Here is a 21,368-nt window from a genome sequence, read left to right as displayed (position 1 = left end):
CTGCCCCACACTGAGCTCACTGGCTTCACTGGCTGGGCCGCCCTGTCCTCCAAGAATGGCTGTGGTCTGTGCAGCAACTCTGCTCCAGGGGAGCCCTGCTTCTTCATTGAGATGCAGGTAATGGTCCCCTAAGCCAAGGCTGCGAAGCGTCATTAAAGTGGTGGGGAGACAAACAACACTCGTGCTGCATACCAAGTGGCATCACATTTAACTGAATCATTTTATTATGAATATATTCCAGGCTGCCACTGTGAACCACTGGTGTAAAATATGCTGGCAAAATGGATCTCTGCTAATTATGTTTCATGCATATTTCAGAACTTTCCACAGGGATACAGGAAGATGGTATTCATAAAAGGGAATTTTACAAGCAGGTTCACTTGCATTCGGCTCAAGACTAGCAGATGACAAAGATAAGTTCGATTATCTTACAGGTTGTTTTGTTTTAGCCGGAATGCTGTAATTCCTTATAACTGTATCACTGCTCCTGTGGTCACTGGCTGAAAATGAAATCATTCTCCAAGTCCACCTGAATGTATATTATTGCAGAAAAGCACAAGGCTATTAAATCATTTCTTCCCATATTTGCCTTTACTATATTTGTCTTCCATTTTACCTTAAACCGAATGAAGTAAATGAGCCTCTGGACTTGGAGATATATTAGGAGAGTGAAAGAAAAGAAAGCATCATTACCTGCTTCAGGATAGAATTGTAAAGAACACAAGTGACTGCTTTCTCATGGCTTTTCACCCTCTTGCTGGCATCACTTTTTATTGCCAACAATGCTAGCCGGTTATTAAATGAGATGAAAAGTCGTCCATGGGCTTCATCAAAGTGGAAGAGACATCTGAAGTCCTGGCTTTCGGGGAAAGAACAAGCTATCCTCTGGATGGACAGCTGGTGTTGAATATCCCAGAGTCTCAAAACCTGGATGAAAAGTGATAAAATCATTTCAATATGTCAAAGATAATTCTAATTTTGTAGCCAATTTTTTTCCAGCTCACCCTCAATACCAGGCAGACAGTTATTTGCTCCACAGTGTGATAACTGGTTCTCAATTCTGTCATAGCAACTATTATTTTGTATTTCAGTCACCTGTTTAAATATCTCCTAAATTGTAAGCTCCTCCAGGAAAGGGATTGGGTTCTATTTCAGTCCCTGGTATAAGGCTTGGCATTTAGTATGTGTTTGTGGTGGGCAGAATAATAGTCCCCCAAAGATGTCCATGTCCTAATTCCTAGAACCTGTGAATACGTTATCTTAGGTGGCAAAAGAGATTCTGCAGATATGACTAAATTAAGGACTTTAAGATGGTGAGATTGTCCTGGATTATTTGGGTGAGTCCAATCATAAGCGTCTTTAAATGTGAAAGAGGGAGGCAGAAAAATGATTAGAGTGGTGCAATATGAGGACTCTTCCTAGTCTTGCTGAAGAGGGCCATGATCCAAGGAAGCTTGAAAAGACAAAGGAATGGTTTCTCCCCCAGAGCCGCCAGCAAGGATGAGACTCATGTCACATTCTAACCTACAGAACACAAAACAAGTTTGTGCCGTTTCAAGCTACTAAGTTTGTGCTCATGTGTTATACTAGCAATAGAAAACTAATACAGTTCTCTCTCCCTCTCTCTCTGTCTATATATATATATACGTGTGTATACATATATATGTATATATGTGTGTGTAGATATATGTATCTATATATGTGCATATAGCTATATATGCATATATATTCATGTGTATATATGTATATATGTATTTTTGTTAAAATAAAAGAAGTGGCATTAAATGAAGTCAAGTTCATATAACCATAGATATTAAATTCTTGTTCAAACACCTTCAAGACACATAAATGACATGCATTTACCAATGGCTAGTAGCAGGCAAACACTGAATCCTTGCTCAAGAAATAGGTTGCTTTAGATTCAACAGACATTAAAAAATTGTTTTTCCTTTTCTTCTATTTTCTCATGGCTCCCTTCATTCCAGAGAAGGTGAGTCACACTAAGTGTCCCAGGAAAAAAATAGAAAGATAGCTTTGTGGTGCAAGTGTTGGTGCTATCAGTAGTGGTACAGAATTAACAGAGGCTACTGAGGCAGTAAAAAAACCTCTCCAAAAGGGGATATCAAGCAAGTCATTAAGACCTTGTTTACTTTTAAAAAACATGTAGAATTTGTCTGTTGTACAAAATCTAGAAGCACCACAGGGCTTTTATTTTAACCATATCTCTGTAACCTAGGGCCAGATTTCCTGGTTTCTAATCTCAGTTCTATTCCTTGCTAACAGGGGGACCTCCAATAATTTTTTTTTATCTGAGTTTTTAATGTAGTTTCTACCTCACCTAATGCTATGAGAATTAAATGAGAGTCTATGTCAAGCACTTAACATGATGACAAGCCTGTAATGTGTTCAGTGAATGTTCCTTATTATTATGTCTATTTTATTTTTTCATTGTGTAAATATTAGAACCTAAAAGCAGAAAATGTTATTTCAAATAAACTAGTCTATCCAACCTGAAAAATATTTCTACATTATCTATAGAAGATAGTTTCTGTTTAGATGAGTCTTTATTACCCCATAAGGCAAGCAACCTTATAGTTTTTAACCTATTTTAAATCATATATCCCTTTGGGGGAAAAAAAAAATCTATTGAAAATGATAGTTATATCCCAACTCATCAAATGCATATACCCATATATACATACAATTTTACATATAATTTATTTGGGTACATAGACACACCTCACAAATATACCAACAGGTCCTAGGAATCTATAAGGTAGGAATCCTTACAGTAATTATTAAATACGTTCATCCAAAGACATCTTCTTTTACCTTTTCATTCTACCTTACCCTCTTCTCACACCTGCATAAGCTTCCTCTTACCCTTTTTCTCCAGGTTAAATGATCCCAATTCCTTCAACCATTTCAATATCGGTTTTCAGATCTCACTACCACCTACCATGGTGCTCATGTATTACCATGATGGCCATTTGATTCTCTCAATGTCTTTGTTTCCGCTTTCTCTCTAGGGGAGGGTCGTCATCCAGACCTTGTTTACTTTTAAAAACCATAGTAAGATGTGTCCATTGTATGAAGTCAAATAGCACCAGAAGGCTTTTATCTCAACGCATATATTCTACTCCAGTCCTCATCCTTAGAGATGGCCTTCTTTTACTCTTTAATTCTTTCTGGGTTATGATTTTTTCTGTAACACTAAATAATATAATTGTGCACACATGTGTGTGTATATATGTGTGCGTAGTGTATATACTTTATATGTAACTATATCTAGTGACTCAGAAAGAAGAAGAAAAATTACTTATACTCCTTTTCTCCTTTTCTCCTCCCATTTCTCCCAAGTTAGCATTTTAATTTTTTTGGCCTGTTGGGGTCATAATTTTAAATATGTTTATACATTAATATTAATTATTGACCCATTAATTTAACACTATCTGTAAGCACCCAAAAATCTTTAAAGATCTGCTTTAAGGAAATCACCCAGAATTGAGCCAATATTTCCACTGTGTTCTTATCATTACAGGTGCTATTATTTCTTTAAGGCAGCCTATTTTTGCGTTAGCTGATTAAGCCTCTCCTTCATGCTTTTCACTTGCCTTGATGTCTTAATTGAGCAAAATTCTATATATTATTCCCATGAACAAATAACCAAGCCAGATGTCTACTCTCCTGTTTCCAAAATACATTTTTTACTTAAGACTAAAATTTTTCCTATTTTTGATATAGAGTTTCCAAGTGACAGTATCATTTTGAATCCTAATTTAATTATATTGACAATTCCTCCCTGATTTCTCCACATATCCCACAGGACATTGATATGGTTAGGGTCTGTGCCATTGTGTCACCACTCACATCTCATCTTGAATTATAATCTCCAGGTGTTGAGGGAGAGACCTGGAGGGAGGTAATTGGATCATGGGGGCATTTTTTCCCATGCTGTTCTCGTGATAGTGCGTGAGTTTTTACGAGATCTGATGGTTTTGTAAGCATCTGGCATTTCCCCTGCTTGCAGTTCTCTCTCCTACAGCCATGTTAAGAAGGCCCTTGATTCCCCTTCACCTTCTGCCATAATTGTATGTTCCTGAGGCCTCCTTAGCCATGTGGAACTGTGAGTCAGTTCCTCACCATTCCTTTATAAATTACCCAGTCTCAGGTAATTCTTTATAGCAGTGTAAAAATGGGCTAATACAGACATAGACAGTGTTCGATAAATATTTTTTGAATTAAAGATTGTGGCTCACTCTGTCTATATCCAGATCATCGATGAAAAGATCAAACAGGATAGGCCCAAGAATACAACACTCCCACACAAAAAGTCTCCCTCACGTCCACACATTTATTTACCCAATTGCAGATCTCACATAATCCACAATGAAAATTTATCTTGCAAAATAATTATGCTTCTAGCATAGGGTAATGTCTCCATTTACTCTAACTACCAGCACTTATAACAAGCTTGAACTTAGCCTAGTTACTCTCTACTTAGTAAACCACATCACCAATCCCTCTGACCCTAAAAATATAGATTCATAGAGAAAATTGGGTTTTCTTGCCAAAGATTTTTATTAAAGAACTCATTTGGGTTTTTAATCATCACTAAAAAAAAAAAAAAAAATTAAAACATTCTGGCAGCTCTCCAGGAAATGCTTATCTTAAAAAATATATAAATTCTGTTCTAAATATAAATAGAATTGATAAGCTTTTATTTTGAATGTTAGTTATAAATTTAGACATATCTAGATCATTCTCAAATACTTATATTACTAATGAGAGTCATGCCTTCATTATTCAAAATCCTGTCTTGTTTAGTACGGACCCCTTCTAAGAAATAGAAACTAACTTCATGTCAGAATAATAATATAGGGTATAGTTGAGTACACATTGACAATAACTCCACAGTATTAATGAACTATAATTTCTCCAGAATCATTTTTCATTGTGTTAAGTAATTTATATTGGATTTGATATTTCACTGACATTTAGTAACATAAATTATATGATAAATTAAAAACAGGTGAGTCATAACCTGTCTAGTCTACAACAGGTTACTTCTTGTTGTCAGGAATTAAAACTAGAAATATTTTTATCAGAATGTGCACATTCATTAATTTTTTAAATTAATGTTTACTGTTCTTCTTCCTCTGGGGAACCCTAAACTCTCTCAATTAATGATCCCACTAAGTCCACCTTCCATCTTTAATTCTCTAATTTTGCTTTCTGCTGAGAATTAAGCAACAGCATTGAAGTACAGCCATGAAAGCATAAAATGGGTGATGGTATATGACCTCTCTTATGTTCTTAATTTTTCCTACCAGTGGTTCTTAAACTTGACTTTAGAAACAACTATGATGTTCTAGAAATCTCTTATGCTTTGGCCCTTTCCCAGACCGATTAAATCAGAATCTCTGAGGATGGGGCTCAGATATTAGTATTTTTTTAAATTTTTTTCCAGGCATTTCCTTTATATTATACCTAACTTCTCTGTTTTGTTTTAAGGTCAATAATAATCTCCTTGAAAAAGAAATCTTTCCCTCAGCTTAATTAGTAATATCGCATAGCTTGGCTTTAAACCAAATAATTGTATTCCCCTTCTTTTTTAATCAGTCTATATCCTTTTAATCATAAAAGCCCTCACATTAATTCAGTTTTATTAATCAAGTCCTTTGACAAAAATGTCCTTTAAATATCTAGTCATTATTTGAGACTCCTGCGTTCTCACTTTCTTTTATATTCAAGTTGACTGCTGGAATAGAATTAAACCACAGTTCAGAAAGGAGTATGTTTAATTTCAATTTTCATTTCAGATATCCTAGAAAGGTTTTCTTTATTCTTAGTAGAAAAATAGATTCACAAACCTTTAAGCTTAAAAATTACAATGGAAAACTTTTTGTAATTTGTATTATCCACAAAGTTTTATTTAAACTGATCTGTATCTATTTACATCACTATATCTGAGAACTTGTGATATCTGTCTAAACTCAGACTTACTAAATCAAGTCCATGAACGGGCATGTTTGGGGGCTCTGTATTTCATGTTCACTTTTATATCAGCAAGAATAAGCACCTAAGTTTATGATTTTATATTAAGGCAAATAAATGTTGCCTTAATTAGTAATATCATATGGCTTTTCAAATGATGATGACATTTTCTTGCATAATCTTTATCTTCTTTTAACTGTTAACCTCTTAGCAATGCAATATTACAAGTGAATACTGTATTATTTATATACTATAGATCTAGAAATCAATGGATTGAGACTCCAGACACCCAATCCTAGTTTTCATCCGAGTCAGTTCAGATATGTGATTTCTATCTTTCCATTTGTTCATCTTTCTGCTGAAGGGGCCTCTACCAGCTCTGGAGTTCTATCAAATTTGTCTACAATGTAGCATCTAAATACCCTAAAATAGCAATATTTCAAACAAATTAAAAAAGGTACATTGTGAGAATTGAATCAAAGAAATGTAGGACATCACCATGTTTTCAGTCTAGCTTTGCTGAAGAATCCCCTACTCCCTGCCAGAGATGGACAGAATCACTATTATTCACATAGGCATCACAGAACTATAATAAATAAATAAGTAAAGAAAGAAATAAAGCATTTCTTCTGTGCTACAAATATTACATTTTTAAGTGAATAGCTTCATAGATATAGGTAGGGGTATAAATAGATATGTGAATGGATAGAAAATCTATTTTCAGTGCACTTTTAAATCCAAATCAGTATTATTTACATACTAGCAAGATGTTTAATTCAAAGTAGTCAGAAAATAAAACAATTTGTAAGTTCCTCATAAAGGCATAAAAGTGAAGGAGAAGTAGAAAACAGACTTAGATGACTCCATTTCAAGGAGACCTGCTTGGCTTTATCAAACATTTACTAACTCCTCTCATCCTGTAAGGGATAGATATAAAATAACAATAAGAAAAAAGGGAGAGTGTGTATATGCCTCCGTGTGTGTGTGTGTGTATTACTAGGGGATTTTTGAGTACAGCAGTGCAGCAGCCCAGCTCACCAGGAGCAATCCACACAAATGGATAGCCTACTTGCAGATAATAGGATAACAGGAATGGAGGGCATTGCTTTTCCTGAACACACGTTTATGTACTAACAATCTATTTTATTTATTTAGAGGTTAAGCCTTTCAGTAATCCACAAAAGCATAATCAGTAAATGCTTAAAGACAATTTTGTTTGACATGATGTGTGCTAGCAGAACTATTCTACTGAATACTTTGGCTAACATTTTTATCTTAAAGTCATATAACAGTTCTTCCTTCAAGAAAGATTTCTGCTATTTTTTTCCCAGGACTGAAATCAAACTTAAAATACTAGTTTGAAATTAAAATCTTCTCCTCTGCCATTTATCTTTAAATTGCTACTAGAACTATTGTCAGGCCTCTGAGCCCAGGCTAAGCCATCACATCCCCTGTGACCTGCACGTATACATCCGGAAGGCCTGAAGTAACTGAAGAATCACAAAAGAAGTGAAAATGGCCAGTCCCTGCATTAACAGATGACACTCCCTTGTGAAACCCCTTCTCCTGGGTCATCCTGGCTCAAAAGCTCCCCCACTGAGCACACCCTGCCCCTGCCCACCAGAGAAAAACCCCCTTTGACTGTAATTTTCCACTACCCACCCAAATCTTATAAAACGGTCCCACCCCTGTCTCCCTTCACTGACTCTGTTTTCGGACTCAGCCTGCCTGCACTCAGGTGATTAAAGAGGTTTATTGCTCACACAAGGCCTGTTTGGTGGTCTCTTCACACGGACCCAAGCGAAATTTGGTGCCATGACTCGGATCGGGGGACCTCCCTTGAGAGATCAATCCCCTGTCCTCTTGCTGTTTGCTCCATAAGAAAGATCCTCCTAAGATCTCTGGTCCTCAGACCAACCAGCCCAAGGAACATCTCACCAATTTAAAACCAGGTAAGTGGCCTCTTTACTCTCTTCTCCAACCTCTCTCACTATCCCTCAACCTCTTTCTCCTTTCAATCCTGGCACCATCCTTCAATCTCTCCCTTCTCTACATTTCAATTCCTTTCCTTTTCTGGTAGAGACAGAGGAGTAGCGTTTTATCCGTGAACCCAAAACTCTGGCACCAGTCATGGGCTCGGGAAGACAGTCTTTCTTTGGTGTTAATCAAGGGACGCCTGCTTCATTATTCACCCACATTTCAGAGGTGTCTGATCACGCGGGGACACCTGCTTTGGTCCTTCACCCTTAGCAGCAAGCACCACTTCTCTGGGGGGCAAGCACCTCCCACCCCTTCTCTCTGTGTCTCTACTCTCTCTTTTCTCTAGGTTTGCCTCCTTCACTATGGGCAACCTTCTACCCTCCATTCCTCCCTCTTCTCCCTTAGCCTGTGTTCTCAAAAACTTAAAACCTCTTCAACTCACACATGACCTAAAACCTAAATGCCATTTTTTTCTTCTGCAGCACCACTTGGCCCCAATACAAACTTGAAGATGCCTCTAAATGGCCAGAAAATGGCACTTTCGTTTTCTCCATCCTACAAGACCCAGATAATTTTTGTCAAAAATGGGCAAGCGGTCAGAGGTGCCTTACATTCAGGCATTTCTCACACTTTGTTCCCTCCCTACTCTCTGTTACCAATGCGATTCCTCCCAAATCCTCCTTCTTTCCCTCCTGCCTGTCCCTTCAGTCCCAATCTCAAGTGTCGCTGAGACTTTCCAATCTTCCTTTTCTACAGACCTGTCAGACCTCTCCCCTCCTCACCAGGCTGCTCCTTGCCAGGCCAAGGCAGTTTCCAATTCTTCCTCAGCCTCCGCTCCCCCACCCTATAATATTTTTATCACCTCCCCTCCTCACACCCCCTCTGTCCGGCTTACAGTTTCCTTCCGCGACAGGCCGTCCCCCACCTGCCCAGCAATTTCCTCTTAAAAAGGTGTCTGTGTCCTCTTTTATTACACTGAGCAGTGGTTTGTAGTTCTCCTTGAAGAGGTCCTTTACATCCCTTGTAAGTTGGATTCCTAGGTATTTTACTCTCTTTGAAGCAATTGTGAATGGAAGTTCATTCATGATTTGGCTATCTGATTGTCTGTTACTGGTGTATAAGAATGCTTGTGATTTTTGCACATTAATTTTGTATCCTGAGACTTTGCTGAAGTTGCTTATCAGCTTAAGGAGATGTTGGGCTGAGACAATGGGGTTTTCTAAATATACAATCATGTCGTCTGCAAACAGGGACAATTTGACTTCTTCTTTTCCTAACTGTATACCCTTTATTTCTTTCTCTTGCCTGATTGCCCTAGCCAGAACTTCCAACACTATGTTGAATAGAAGCAGTGAGAGAGGGCATCCCTGTCTTGTGCCAGTTTTCAAAGGGAATTTTTCCAGCTTATGCCCATTCAGTATGATATTGGCTGTGGGTTTGTCATAAATAGCTCTTATTATTTTGAGGTACATTTCATCAATACCGAATTTATTGAGCGTTTTTAGCATGAAGGGCTGTTGAATTTTGTCAAAAGCCTTTTCTGCATCTATTGAGATAATCATGTGGTTCTTGTCTTTGGTTCTGTTTATATGCTGGATTATGTTTATTGATTTGCGAATGTTGAACCAGCCTTGAATCCCAGGGATGAAGCCCACTTGATCATGGTGGATAAGCTTTTGGATGTGCTGCTGAATCCCGTTTGCCAGTATTTTATTGAGGATTTTTGCATTGATGTTCATCAGGGATATTGGTCTAAAATTCTCTTTTTTTGTTGGGTCTCTGCCAGGCTTTGGTACCAGGATGATGTTGGCCTCATAAAATGAGTTAGGGAGGACTCCCTCTTTTTCTATTGATTGGAATAGTTTCAGAAGGAATGGTACCATCTCCTCCTTGTACCTCTGGTAGAATTCAGCTGTGAATCCATCTGGTCCTGGACTTTTTCTGGTTGGTAGGCTATTAATTATTGCCTCAATTTCAGAGCCTGCTATTGGTCTATTCAGGGATTCAACTTCTTCCTGGTTTAGTCTTGGAAGAGTGTAAGTGTCCAGGAAATTATCCATTTCTTCTAGATTTTCTAGTTTATTTAAATGGAAGAACATACCATGCTCATGGATAGGAAGAATCAATATCGTGAAAATGGCCATACTGCCCAAGGTTATTTATAGATTCAATGCCATCCCCATCAAGCTACCAATGAGTTTCTTCACAGAATTGGAAAAAACTGCTTTAAAGTTCATATGGAACCAGAAAAGACCCCGCATTGCCAAGACAATCCTAAGTCAAAAGAACAAAGCTGGAGGCATCACGCTACCTGACTTCAAACTATACTACAAGGCTACAGTAACCAAAACAGCATGGTACTGGTACCAAAACAGAGATATAGACCAATGGAACAGAACAGAGTCCTCAGAAATAATACCACACATCTACAGCCATCTGATCTTTGACAAACCTGAGAGAAACAGGAAATGGGGAAAGGATTCCCTATTTAATAAATGGTGCTGGGAAAATTGGCTAGCCATAAGTAGAAAGTTGAAACTGGATCCTTTCCTTACTCCTTATACAAAAATTAATTCAAGATGGATTAGAGACTTAAACGTTAGACCTAATACCATAAAAACCCTAGAAGAAAACCTAGGTAGTACCATTCAGGACATAGGCATGGGCAAGGACTTCATGTCTAAAACACCAAAAGCAACGGCAACAAAAGACAAAATTGACAAATGGGATCTAATTAAACTAAAGAGCTTCTGCACAGCAAAAGAAACTACCATCAGAGTGAACAGGCAACCTACAGAATGGGAGAAAATTTTTGCAATCTACTCATCTGACAAAGGGCTGATATCCAGAATCTACAAAAAACTCAAACAAATTTACAAGAAAAAAACAAACAACCCCATCAAAATGTGGGCAAAGGATATGAACAGACATTTCTCAAAAGAAGGCATTCATACAGCCAACAGACACATGAAAAAATGCTCATCATCACTGGCCATCAGAGAAATGCAAATCAAAACCACAATGAGATACCATCTCACACCAGTTAGAATGGCAATCATTAAAAAGTCAGGAAACAACAGGTGCTGGAGAGGATGTGGAGAAATAAGAACACTTTTACACTGTTGGTGGGATTGTAAACTAGTTGTACCATTATGGAAAACAGTATGGCGATTCCTCAAGGATCTAAAACTAGATGTACCATATGACCCAGCCATCCCACTACTGGGTATATACCCAAAGGATTATAAATCACACTGCTACAAAGACACATGCACACGTATGTTTATTGCAGCACTATTCACAATAGCAAAGACTTGGAATCAACCCAAATGTCCATCTGTGACAGACTGGATTAAGAAAATGTGGCACATATACACCATGGAATACTATGCAGCCATAAAAAAGGATGAGTTTGCATCCTTTGTAGGGACATGGATGCAGCTGGAAACCATCATTCTTAGCAAACTATCACAAGAAGAGAAAACCAAACACCGCATGTTCTCACTCATAGGTGGGAACTGAACAATGAGATCACTTGGACTCGGGAAGGTGAACATCACACACCAGGGCCTATCATGGGGAGGGGGGAGTGGGAGAGGGATTGCATTGGGAGGTATACCTGATATAAATGATGAATTGATGGGTGCTGACGAGTTGATGGGTGCAGCACACCAACATGGCACAAGTATACATATGTAACAAACCTGCATGTTATGCACATGTACCCTAGAACTTAAAGAATAATAATAATAATAATAATAATAATAATAATAATAATAATAATAAAAGGTGTCTGGAGCTAAAGGCATAGTCAAGGTTAATGTTCCTTTTTTCTTTATTCGACCTTTCCCAAATCAGTTAGTGTTTAGGCTCTTTTTCGTCAAATATAAAAACTCACCTGGCCAGCAATTTCCTCTTAAAGAGGTGGCTGGAGCTGAAGGCATAGCCAAAGTTAATGCTCCTTTTTCTTTATCAGACCTCTCTGCCAAATCAGTTAGCGTTTGGGCTCTTTTTCATCAAATATAAAAACTCAACCCAGTTCATGGCCCATTTGGCAACAACACTTAGACGTTTTACCGCCCTAGACCCAGAGAAGCCAGAAGGCCGTCTTATTCTCAATATGCATTTTATCACCCAGTCAGCTCCTGACACTAGAAAAAAGCTCCAAAAATTAGATTCCAGCCCTCAAGCCCCACAACAGGACTTAATTAACCCTGCCTTCAAGGTGTACAATAATACAGTAGAGGCAGCCAGGTAGTAACATATTTCTGAGTTGCAATTCCTTGCCTCCATTGTGAGAGAAACCCCAGGACATCTCCAGCACACAAGAACTTCAAAACGCCTAAGCCACAGTGGTCAGGTTTTCCTTCAGGACCTCCTCCCCCAGGATCTTACTTCAAGTGCCGGAAATCTGGCCACTAGGTCGAGGAATGCCCAGAGACCAGGATTCCTCCTAAGCCATGTCCCATCTGTGCAGGACCCCACTGGAAATTAGACCTTCCAACTTGCCCAAGGCTCTGACTGACTCCTTCCCAGATCTTCTTGACTTAGCAGCTGAAGACTGACTCTGCCCAAATGCCTCAGAAGCTTCCTGGACCATCACAGACGCTTTAGGTAACTCTTACGGTAGAGGGTAAGTTTGTCCCCTTCTTAATCAATACGGAGGCTACCTACTCCACATTACTTTCTTTTCAAGGGCCTGTTTCCCTTGCCTCCATAACTGCTGTGGTGTTGATGGCCAGGCTTCTAAACCTCTTAAACTCCCCAACTCTCGTGCCAACTTGGACAACATTCTTTTATACACTCCTTTTTAGTTATCTCCACCTGCCCAGCTCCCTTATTAGGTTAAGACATTTTAACTGAATTATCTGCTTCCCTGACTATTCCTGGACTATAGCCATGTCTCATTGCATTCCTTCTTTCCAACCCAAAGCCTCCTTTGCATCTTCCTCTCGTATCCCCCAACCTTAACCTGCAAGTATGGGACATCTCTACACCCTCCCTGGCAACTGATAACATGCCCATTACTATCCCATTAAAACCTAATCACCCTTACCCCACTCAACGCAAATATCGCATTCCACAACAGGCTTTAAAAGGATTAAAGCCTGTTATCACTCGCCTGCTACAGCATGGGTTTCTAAAACCTATAAACTCCTTACAATTCCCCCATTTTACCTGTCCCAAAACCAGACAAGTCTTACAGGTTAGTTCAGGATGTGTGCCTTATCAACCAACTTGTTTTCCCTATCTACCCTGTAGTGCCCAACCCGTTCACTCTTTTGTCCTCAATACCTTCCTCCACAACTCACTATTCCGTTCTTGATATTAAAGATGCTTTTTTCACTATTCCCCTGCACCCCTCATCCCAGTCTCTCTTTGCTTTTACCTGGACTGACCCTGACACCCATCAGTCCCAGCAACTTACCTGGGCTGTGCTGCTACAAGCCTTCAGGGATAGCCCTCATTACTTCAGCCAAGCTCTTTCTCATGATTTACTTTCTTTCCACCCCTCTACTTCTCACCTTATTCAATATATTGATGACCTTCTACTTTGTAGCCCCTCCTTTGAATCTTCTTAACAAGACACCCTCCTGCTCCTTCAACGTTTATTCTCTAAATGATATCAGGTATCCCCCTCCAAAGCTCAAATTTATTCTCCATCCATTATAGAATACCTAGGCATAATTCTTCATAAAAACACACATGGTCTCCTTGCCGATCCTGTCCGACTGATCTCTCAAACCTCAATACCTTCTACAAAATGACAAACCCTTTCCTTCCTAGGCATGGTTGGATACTTTTACCTTTGGATATCTGGTTTTGCCATCCTAACAAAACCATTATATAAACTCATAAAAGGAAATCTAGCTGACCCCATAGATCCTAAATCCTTTCCCCACTCCTCTTTTTGTTCTTTGAAGACAACTTTAGAGACAGCTCCCACACTAGTTCTCCCTGACTCATCCCAACCCTTTTCATTACACACAGCTGAAGTTCAGGGTTGTGCAATCGGAATTCTTATACAAGGACCAGGACTGTGCCCTGTAGCCTTTTTGTCCAAACAACTTGACCTTACCATTTTAGGCTGGCCATCATGTCTCCGTGCAGCAGCTGCTGCCGCCCTAATACTTTTAGAGGCCCTCAAAATCACAAACTATGCTCAACTCACTCTCTATAGCGCTCATAACTTCCAAAATCTATTTTCTTCCTCACACCTGATGCATATACTTTCTGCTCCCCGGCTCCTTCAGCTATACTCACTCTTTGTTGAGTCTCCCACAGTTACCATTGTTCCTGGCCCGAACTTCAATCCGGTCTCCCACATTATTCCTGATACCACACCTGACCTCCATGACTGTGTCTCTCTGATCCACCTGACTTTCACTCCATTTCCCCATATTTCCTTCTTTCCTGATCCTCACACTGATCACATTTGGTTTATTGATGGCGGTTTCACCAGGCCTAATCACCACTCACCAGCAAAGCCAGGCTATGCTATAGTATCTTCCACACCTATCATTGAGGCTACCACTCTGCACCACTACCTCTGCCCCACTGCCTCCTCCACCTCTCAGCAAGCCCAACTCATTGCCTTAACTCGAACCCTTGCTCTCGTAAATGGACTACATGTCAATATTTAGGATCTACACTCTACATATGCCTTCCATATCCTGCAACACCATGCTGTTGTAGTGGCAGAAAGAAATGTCCTCACTATGCAAGGGTCCTCCATCATTAATGCCTCTTTAATAAAAATCCTTCTCAAGGCCACTTTACTTCCAAAGGAAGCTGGAGTCATTCACCGCAAGGGCAATCAAAAGGCATCAGATGCCATCACTCAGGACAACACTTATGCTGATAAGGTAGCTAAAAAAGCAGCTAGCATTCCAACTTCTATCCCTCACAGCAGTTTTTCTCCTTCTCATCTGGCCACTCTTACTTACTCCCCCACTGAAACTTCCACCTATCAGTCTCTTTCCACACAAGGCAAATGGTTCTTGGACCAAGGAAAATATCTCCTTCCAGCCTCATAGGCCCATTCCTTTCTGTCATCATTTCTTAACCTCTTCCATATAGGTTACAAACCTCTAGCCCACCTCTTAGAGCCTCTCATTTCCTTTCCATTGTGGAAATCTATCCTTAAGGAAATCATTCTCAGTGTTCCATCTGCTATTCTACTACCCCTCAGGGATTGTTCAGGCCCCCTCCCTTCCCTACACATCAAGTTCGGGGATTCGCCCATGCCCAGGACTAGCAAATTAATTTTACTCACATGCCCCAAGTCAGGAAACTAAAATATCTCTTGGTCTGGGTAGACACTTTGATTGGATAGGTAGAGGCCTTTCCCAAAGGATCTGAGAAGGCCACGATGGTCATTTCTTCCCTTCTGTCAGACATAATTCCTTGGTTTGGCCTTCCCACCTCTATACAGTCTGATAACAGACCGGCCTTTACTAGTCAAATCACCCAAACAGTTTCTCAGAGTCTTGGTATTCAGTAGCGCCTGGTTTTACCTCAAACTGTCACACTTAAGTCTCTCTTTAAGTGGATAGATGATCTTAAGTGACAGAGCACACTCCAATACTTTCACCCTGATGAAGTCCTATTCTTTACTTTTATACTTACTCTTATTGTCATTCCTGTTCTTATGCCAACCTCTACCTCTCCCCAGCTATCTCCACCGCACTATCAATCTCAGTCACTGTCTCCTAGCCATTTCTAATCCATCTTTAACAAACAATTGCTAGCTTGGCTTTTCTCTTTCCTCTGAAATTGCCGAGGCCTCGACTTACTTACTTTTTAAAAAAAAAAAAAAAAAAAATAGGCTCTGTGTATTTTTAAATGAAGAGTGTTTTTTTACCTAAATCAATCTGGCTTGGTATATGACAACATAAAAAAACTCAAGGATACAGCCTAAACTTGCCAACCAAGCAAGTAATTATGCTGAACCCCCTTGGGCACTCTCTAATGGGATGTCCTGGGTCCTCCCAATTCTTAGTCCTTTAACATCTGTTTTACTCCTTCTCTTATTCAGACTTTGAGTCTTCCATTTGGTTTCTCAATTCATCCAAAACCATATCCAGGCCATCACCAATCATTCTATACGACAAATGCTCCTTTTAACAACCCCACAATATCACCCCTTACCACAAAATCCTCCTCCAACTTGACTCTTCCCACTCTAGGTTCCCATGCCACCCCTAATCCCAATTGAAGCAGCCCTGAGAAACATCGCCCATTATCTTTCCACACCACCCCCCAAAATGTTCACCTCCCCAACACTTCAACACAATTTTGTTTTATTTTTCTTATTAATATAAGAAGACAGGAATGTCAGGCCTCTGAGCCCAAGCTAAGCCATCATATCCCCTATGACCTGCATGTATACATCTAGATGGCCTGAAGTAATTGAATAATCACAAAAGAAGTGAAAGTGGCATGTTCTTGCCTTAACTGATGACATTCCACCACAAAAGAAGTGAAAATGGCTGGTCCCTGCCTTAACTAATCACACTACCTTGTGAAATCCCTTCTCCTGGCTAATCCTGGCTCAAAAACTCCCCCACTGAGCACCTTGTGACCCCTGCCCCTGCCCACCAGAGAACAACACCCTTTGACTATAATTTTCCACTACCCACCTAAATCTTATAAAATGGCCCTACCCTTATCTCCCTTTGCTGTCTCTCTTTTCGGGCTCAGTCCGCCTGCACCCAGGTGATTAGAAAGCTTTATTGCTCACACAAAGGCTGTTTTGTGGTCTCTTCACAGGGACATGAGTGAAAACCATTATCTTCTATTTTTTTAGTTCTCTTCAACAGAAATGAGAGAAGACACACAGCTCTAAGACTCGAATTTCCATTATGTGTCTGTTTATCTTTTCACTGACCTTAAAGGAGGCAAAACATTTTCTAACAACTCTGAATTGTTGGGCAGAAATCTCATTGATTTCCCAGTTCAAATTTGCAATAGGCTGGGCACGGTAGCTCACGCCTGTAATACCAGCACTTTAGTAGGCCGAGGCAGGCAGACCACTTGAGGTCAGGAGTTGACCTTCCTGGCCAACACGGTGAAATCACGTCTCTACTAAAACTACTAAAAAAGTAGCTGGGCATGGTGGTGCAGGCCTGTAATCCCAGCTACATGGGAGGCTGAGGCAGGAGAATTGCTTGAGCCTGAGAAGCAGAGGTTGAAGTGAGCCAAGGTCACTGCACTCCAGCCTCGGCAATAAAGCAAGACTTCGTCTCAAAACAAACACACACACACACACACACACACACACAACACAGAGAGAGAGAGAAACAAATTTGCAATAAATTTAACGAATGCCCACATTTCATTTAAGGTGCGTTCTTTTTTTAGGACAGAAGTTCATTTGGAAAATTTGTAAATCTCAGGTTGATTCTTTGCAATTATCATTATTCACATAAAATTAAAATCTTAACAGAATTTTTCTTTGCCTTTAAAAATGTCTTTTAACTTTCAAAGATGACAGCTCCTCTTTTAATTTACAAATTAAAGCACTTTAAAATTTAAAATTCTTTTTTTACTCAATACTTACACTAACAACTTAAAAAAAAAGTCAAAAGCAGCTACAACATGAGAATTCTGATTCAATTATCATTAAAAACTAGGTTTTTGTAAGGGGTCTTCCTGCTTCAAAGAAATACAGTTCTGAATAAAACATAATTTTTGGCTGGCTGTGGTGGCCACATCTGTAATCTCAGCACTTTGGGAGACTGAGGTGGGAAAATTGTTTGATGCCAGGAATTTGAGACCAGCCTGGACGACATACAAAGACCCTGTCTCTATTAAAAACACACGCACACAAATAAAACATACTTTCTGTTGCCTTGCTGGACCTTCAGGAAGTAAGAAGCATTTCCATGGGTCCAAAAACAAAACAAGGGAAAAAGAACCAAACTTAAAATGGGGACAGTGAACAGTAGACATAAAGGAAAGAACTACAACCAGAAGCCTAAGCCTTGGTCCACCAGCAAGGTATAGCCATTGCAGTGAGATTGTTAAACTGGGCAACTGAGATGTAGAATGCAGTAGCCTCAAGACAGTAGTTTTGCACATTTATACCCTACAGAAACAAACACAAATCTTCTCTGGAAGAAAGCATCTTCAGTGTAGTTCCTCAGAATAAATATACACTAGTAACAGTAAAAAATGAAGGAACAAGAAAGATAACCAAACATAAAAGGAAACAAGTCACTATGAGGAAGAATCACCAGAATAGCAAATATCAAATTAAGAACACAAACAACTCCAGATATTCTCATTATAAGCAAGAATGTAAAATAATTAGGTATAACATTAAAGAGTTAAAAGTCAAGATCCCCTAAATGAACAAGAAACAAGAAACTATCCAAAATTACAAGAGAGTTCAAAAAAAACCTTTTAGAAAAAAGTTGGTTGAAATTAAAACCCAATGTATGAGTAATATAGAAAGTGGCTTCCTCTCCATTAGAAACAACCTCGAGAAAGTCAAGAATATGATAAGAATGCCTCCTAGAATACAGAGAAAAAAATCTGAACATAGAATGGGATATAAATTAAAGCATGCAATTTTTATGGAATTTAGTGAAGACTGAATAAACAGAGAAATACTGAGAGCTCTTTCTCAATGTTTTAAAGATGTCAAACATTACCAAACTCAATGACATTTCAATCCAAATACTGATAGGGCTTTTCATGGGAATGGGACATTTGTATTGATCCTAAAATTTACTTGAAAGGATAATATGTCAGAGGATAGTTCAAATGGAAAAAGAAAAACAATAAGTAGGAATTACCCTACCCGGCATCAAAATACACAATAAAGATAGAATGGTTAAACCATGGTATATTAGTATAGGAAAAGATAAGTAAATTAATGGAAAGACTAAAGCATATACAAACAAATTCTTGTATATATAGTAATTCAGATGATTATAGCAATGGCATTTCAAACCATTAGGAGAGACAGATTATTCAAAAAACAACCTTAGGCAACCATTTGTAGAAAAAAACTACACAAAAATGAACTACAAAGTTAAATGCAAAAAAAAAAAAAAATCAAAAATAGAAAAAGTAGGAGGGTGGAGCAAGATGGCCAAATAGGAACAGCTCCAGTCTCCAACACCCAGCACGAGTGACACAGAAGACCGGTGATTTCTGCATTTTCAACTGAGGTACTGGGGTCATCTCACTAGTGAGTGCCGGACAATCGGTGCTGGTCAGTTGCTGCAACCTCACCAGCTAGAGCTGAAGCAGGGCGAGGCATCGCCTCAACTGGAAAGTGCAAGGGGGAAGGGAATCCCTTTTCCTAGCCAGGGGAACTGAGACACACAACACCTGGAAAATCGGGTAACTCCCACCCCAATACCGCACTTTAAGCAAACGGGCACACCAGAAAATTATATCCCTCACCTGGCCGGGAGGGTCCCACGCCCACGGAGCCTCCCTCATTGTTAACACAGCAGTCTGCAGTGATCTAACCGCGAGGCAGCAGCGAGGCTGGGGGAGGGGCTCCCGCCATTGCTGAGGCTTAAGTAGGTAAACAAAGCCGCTGGGAAGCTCCAACTGGGTGGAGCTCACAGCAGCTCAAGGAAACCTGCCTGTCTCTATAGACTCCACCTCTGGGGGCAGGGCTCAGCTAAAAAAACAACAGGGGAAGCAGGAGAGGCCTGAGCAGACACGAAGGACACTGTCTGACAGCTTTGAAGAGAGCAGTGGATCTCCCAACACGGAGGTTGAGATCTGAGAATGGACAGACTGCCTGCTCAACTGGGTCACTGACCCCTGAGTAGCCTCACTGGGAGACATCCCCCACTAGGGGCAGTCTGACACCCCACACCTCACAGGGTGGAGTACACCCCTGAGAGGAAGCTTCCAAAGTAAGAATCAGACAGGTACACTCGCTGTTCAGCAATATTCTATCTTCTGCAACCTCTGCTGCTGATACCCAGGCAAACAGGGTCTGGAGTGGACCTCAAGCAATCTACAACAGACCTATAGCTGAGGGTCCTGACTGTCAGAAGGAAAACTATCAAACAGGAAGGACACCTATACCAAAACCCCATCAGTACGTCACCATCATCAAAGACCAGAGACAGATAAAACCACAAAGATGGGGAAAAAGCAGGGCAGAAAAGCTGGAAATTCAAAAAATAAGAGCGCATCTCCCCCTGCAAAGGAGCGCAGCCCATCACCAGCAACGGATCGAAGCTGGTCAGAGAATGACTTTGACGAGATGAGAGAAGAAGACTTCAGTCCATCAAACTTCTCAGAGCTAAAGGAGGAATTATGTACCCAGCGCAAAGAAACTAAAAATCTTGAAAAAAGAGTGGAAGAATTGACAGCTAGACTAATTAATGCAGAGAAGGTCATAAACAAAATGACAGAGATGAAAACCATGACACGAGAAATACGTGACAAATGCACAAGCTTCAGTAACCGACTCGATCAACTGGAAGAAAGAGTATCAGCGATTGAGGATCAAATGAATGAAATGAGGCGAGAAGAGAAACCAAAAGAAAAAAGAAGAAAAAGAAATGAACAAAGCCTACAAGAAGTATGGGATTATGTAAAAAGACCAAATCTACGTCTGATTGGGGTGCCTGAAAGTGAGGGGGAAAATGGAACCAAGTTGGAAAACACTCTTCAGGATATCATCCAGGAGAACTTCCCCAACCTAGTAGGGCAGGCCAACATTCAAATTCAGGAAATACAGAGAACGCCACAAAGATACTCCTCCAGAAGAGCAACTCCAAGACACATAATTGCCAGATTCACCAAAGTTGAAATGAAGGAAAAAATCTTAAGGGCAGCCAGAGAGAAAGGTCGGGTTACCCACAAAGGGAAGCCCATCAGACTAACAGCAGACCTCTCGGCAGAAACTCTATAAGCCAGAAGAGAGTGGGGGCCAATATTCAACATTCTTCAAGAAAAGAATTTTAAACCCAGAATTTTATTTCCACCCAAACTAAGTTTCTTCAGTGAAGGAGAAATAAAATCCTTTACAGATAGGCAAATGCTTAGAGATTTTGTCACCACCAGGCCTGCCTTACAAGAGACCCTGAAGGAAGCCCTAAACAGGGAAAGGAACAACCGGTAACAGCCATTGCAAAAACATGCCAAAATGTAAAGACCATCGAGGCTAGGAAGAAACTGCATCAACTAACGAGCAAAATAACCAGTTAATATCATAATGGCAGGAACAAGTTCACACATAACAATATTAACCTTAAATGTAAATGGACTAAATGCTCCAATTAAAAGACACAGACTGGCAAACAGGATAAAGAGTCAAGACCCATCAGTCTGCTGTATTCAGGAGACCCATCTCACATGCAGAGACATACATAGGCTCAAAATAAAGGGATGGAGGAAGATCTGCCAAG

General features: G+C 39.9%; 1 protein-coding gene across 2 annotated transcripts in view; it reads right to left on the bottom strand.

The window, feature by feature from the left end:
• WDR49 (WD repeat domain 49) overlaps positions 1–21,368 on the bottom strand; it is a 198,749-nt gene that overhangs the window by 104,288 nt on the left and 73,093 nt on the right. For both annotated transcript variants that reach the window (XM_030932047.1, XM_030932058.1), the window contains exon 8: positions 694–927. In XM_030932047.1, coding sequence (XP_030787907.1) covers positions 694–927 — 234 coding nt within the window. The remainder of the gene's footprint in view (positions 1–693; positions 928–21,368) is intronic.

This window comes from Rhinopithecus roxellana, chromosome 1 (genome assembly GCF_007565055.1).
Source record: "Rhinopithecus roxellana isolate Shanxi Qingling chromosome 1, ASM756505v1, whole genome shotgun sequence".
Taxonomy (NCBI): domain Eukaryota; kingdom Metazoa; phylum Chordata; class Mammalia; order Primates; family Cercopithecidae; genus Rhinopithecus; species Rhinopithecus roxellana.
The sequence above is the reverse complement of the archived record's forward strand: the minus strand, read 5'-3'. Positions and strand labels throughout refer to the sequence as shown.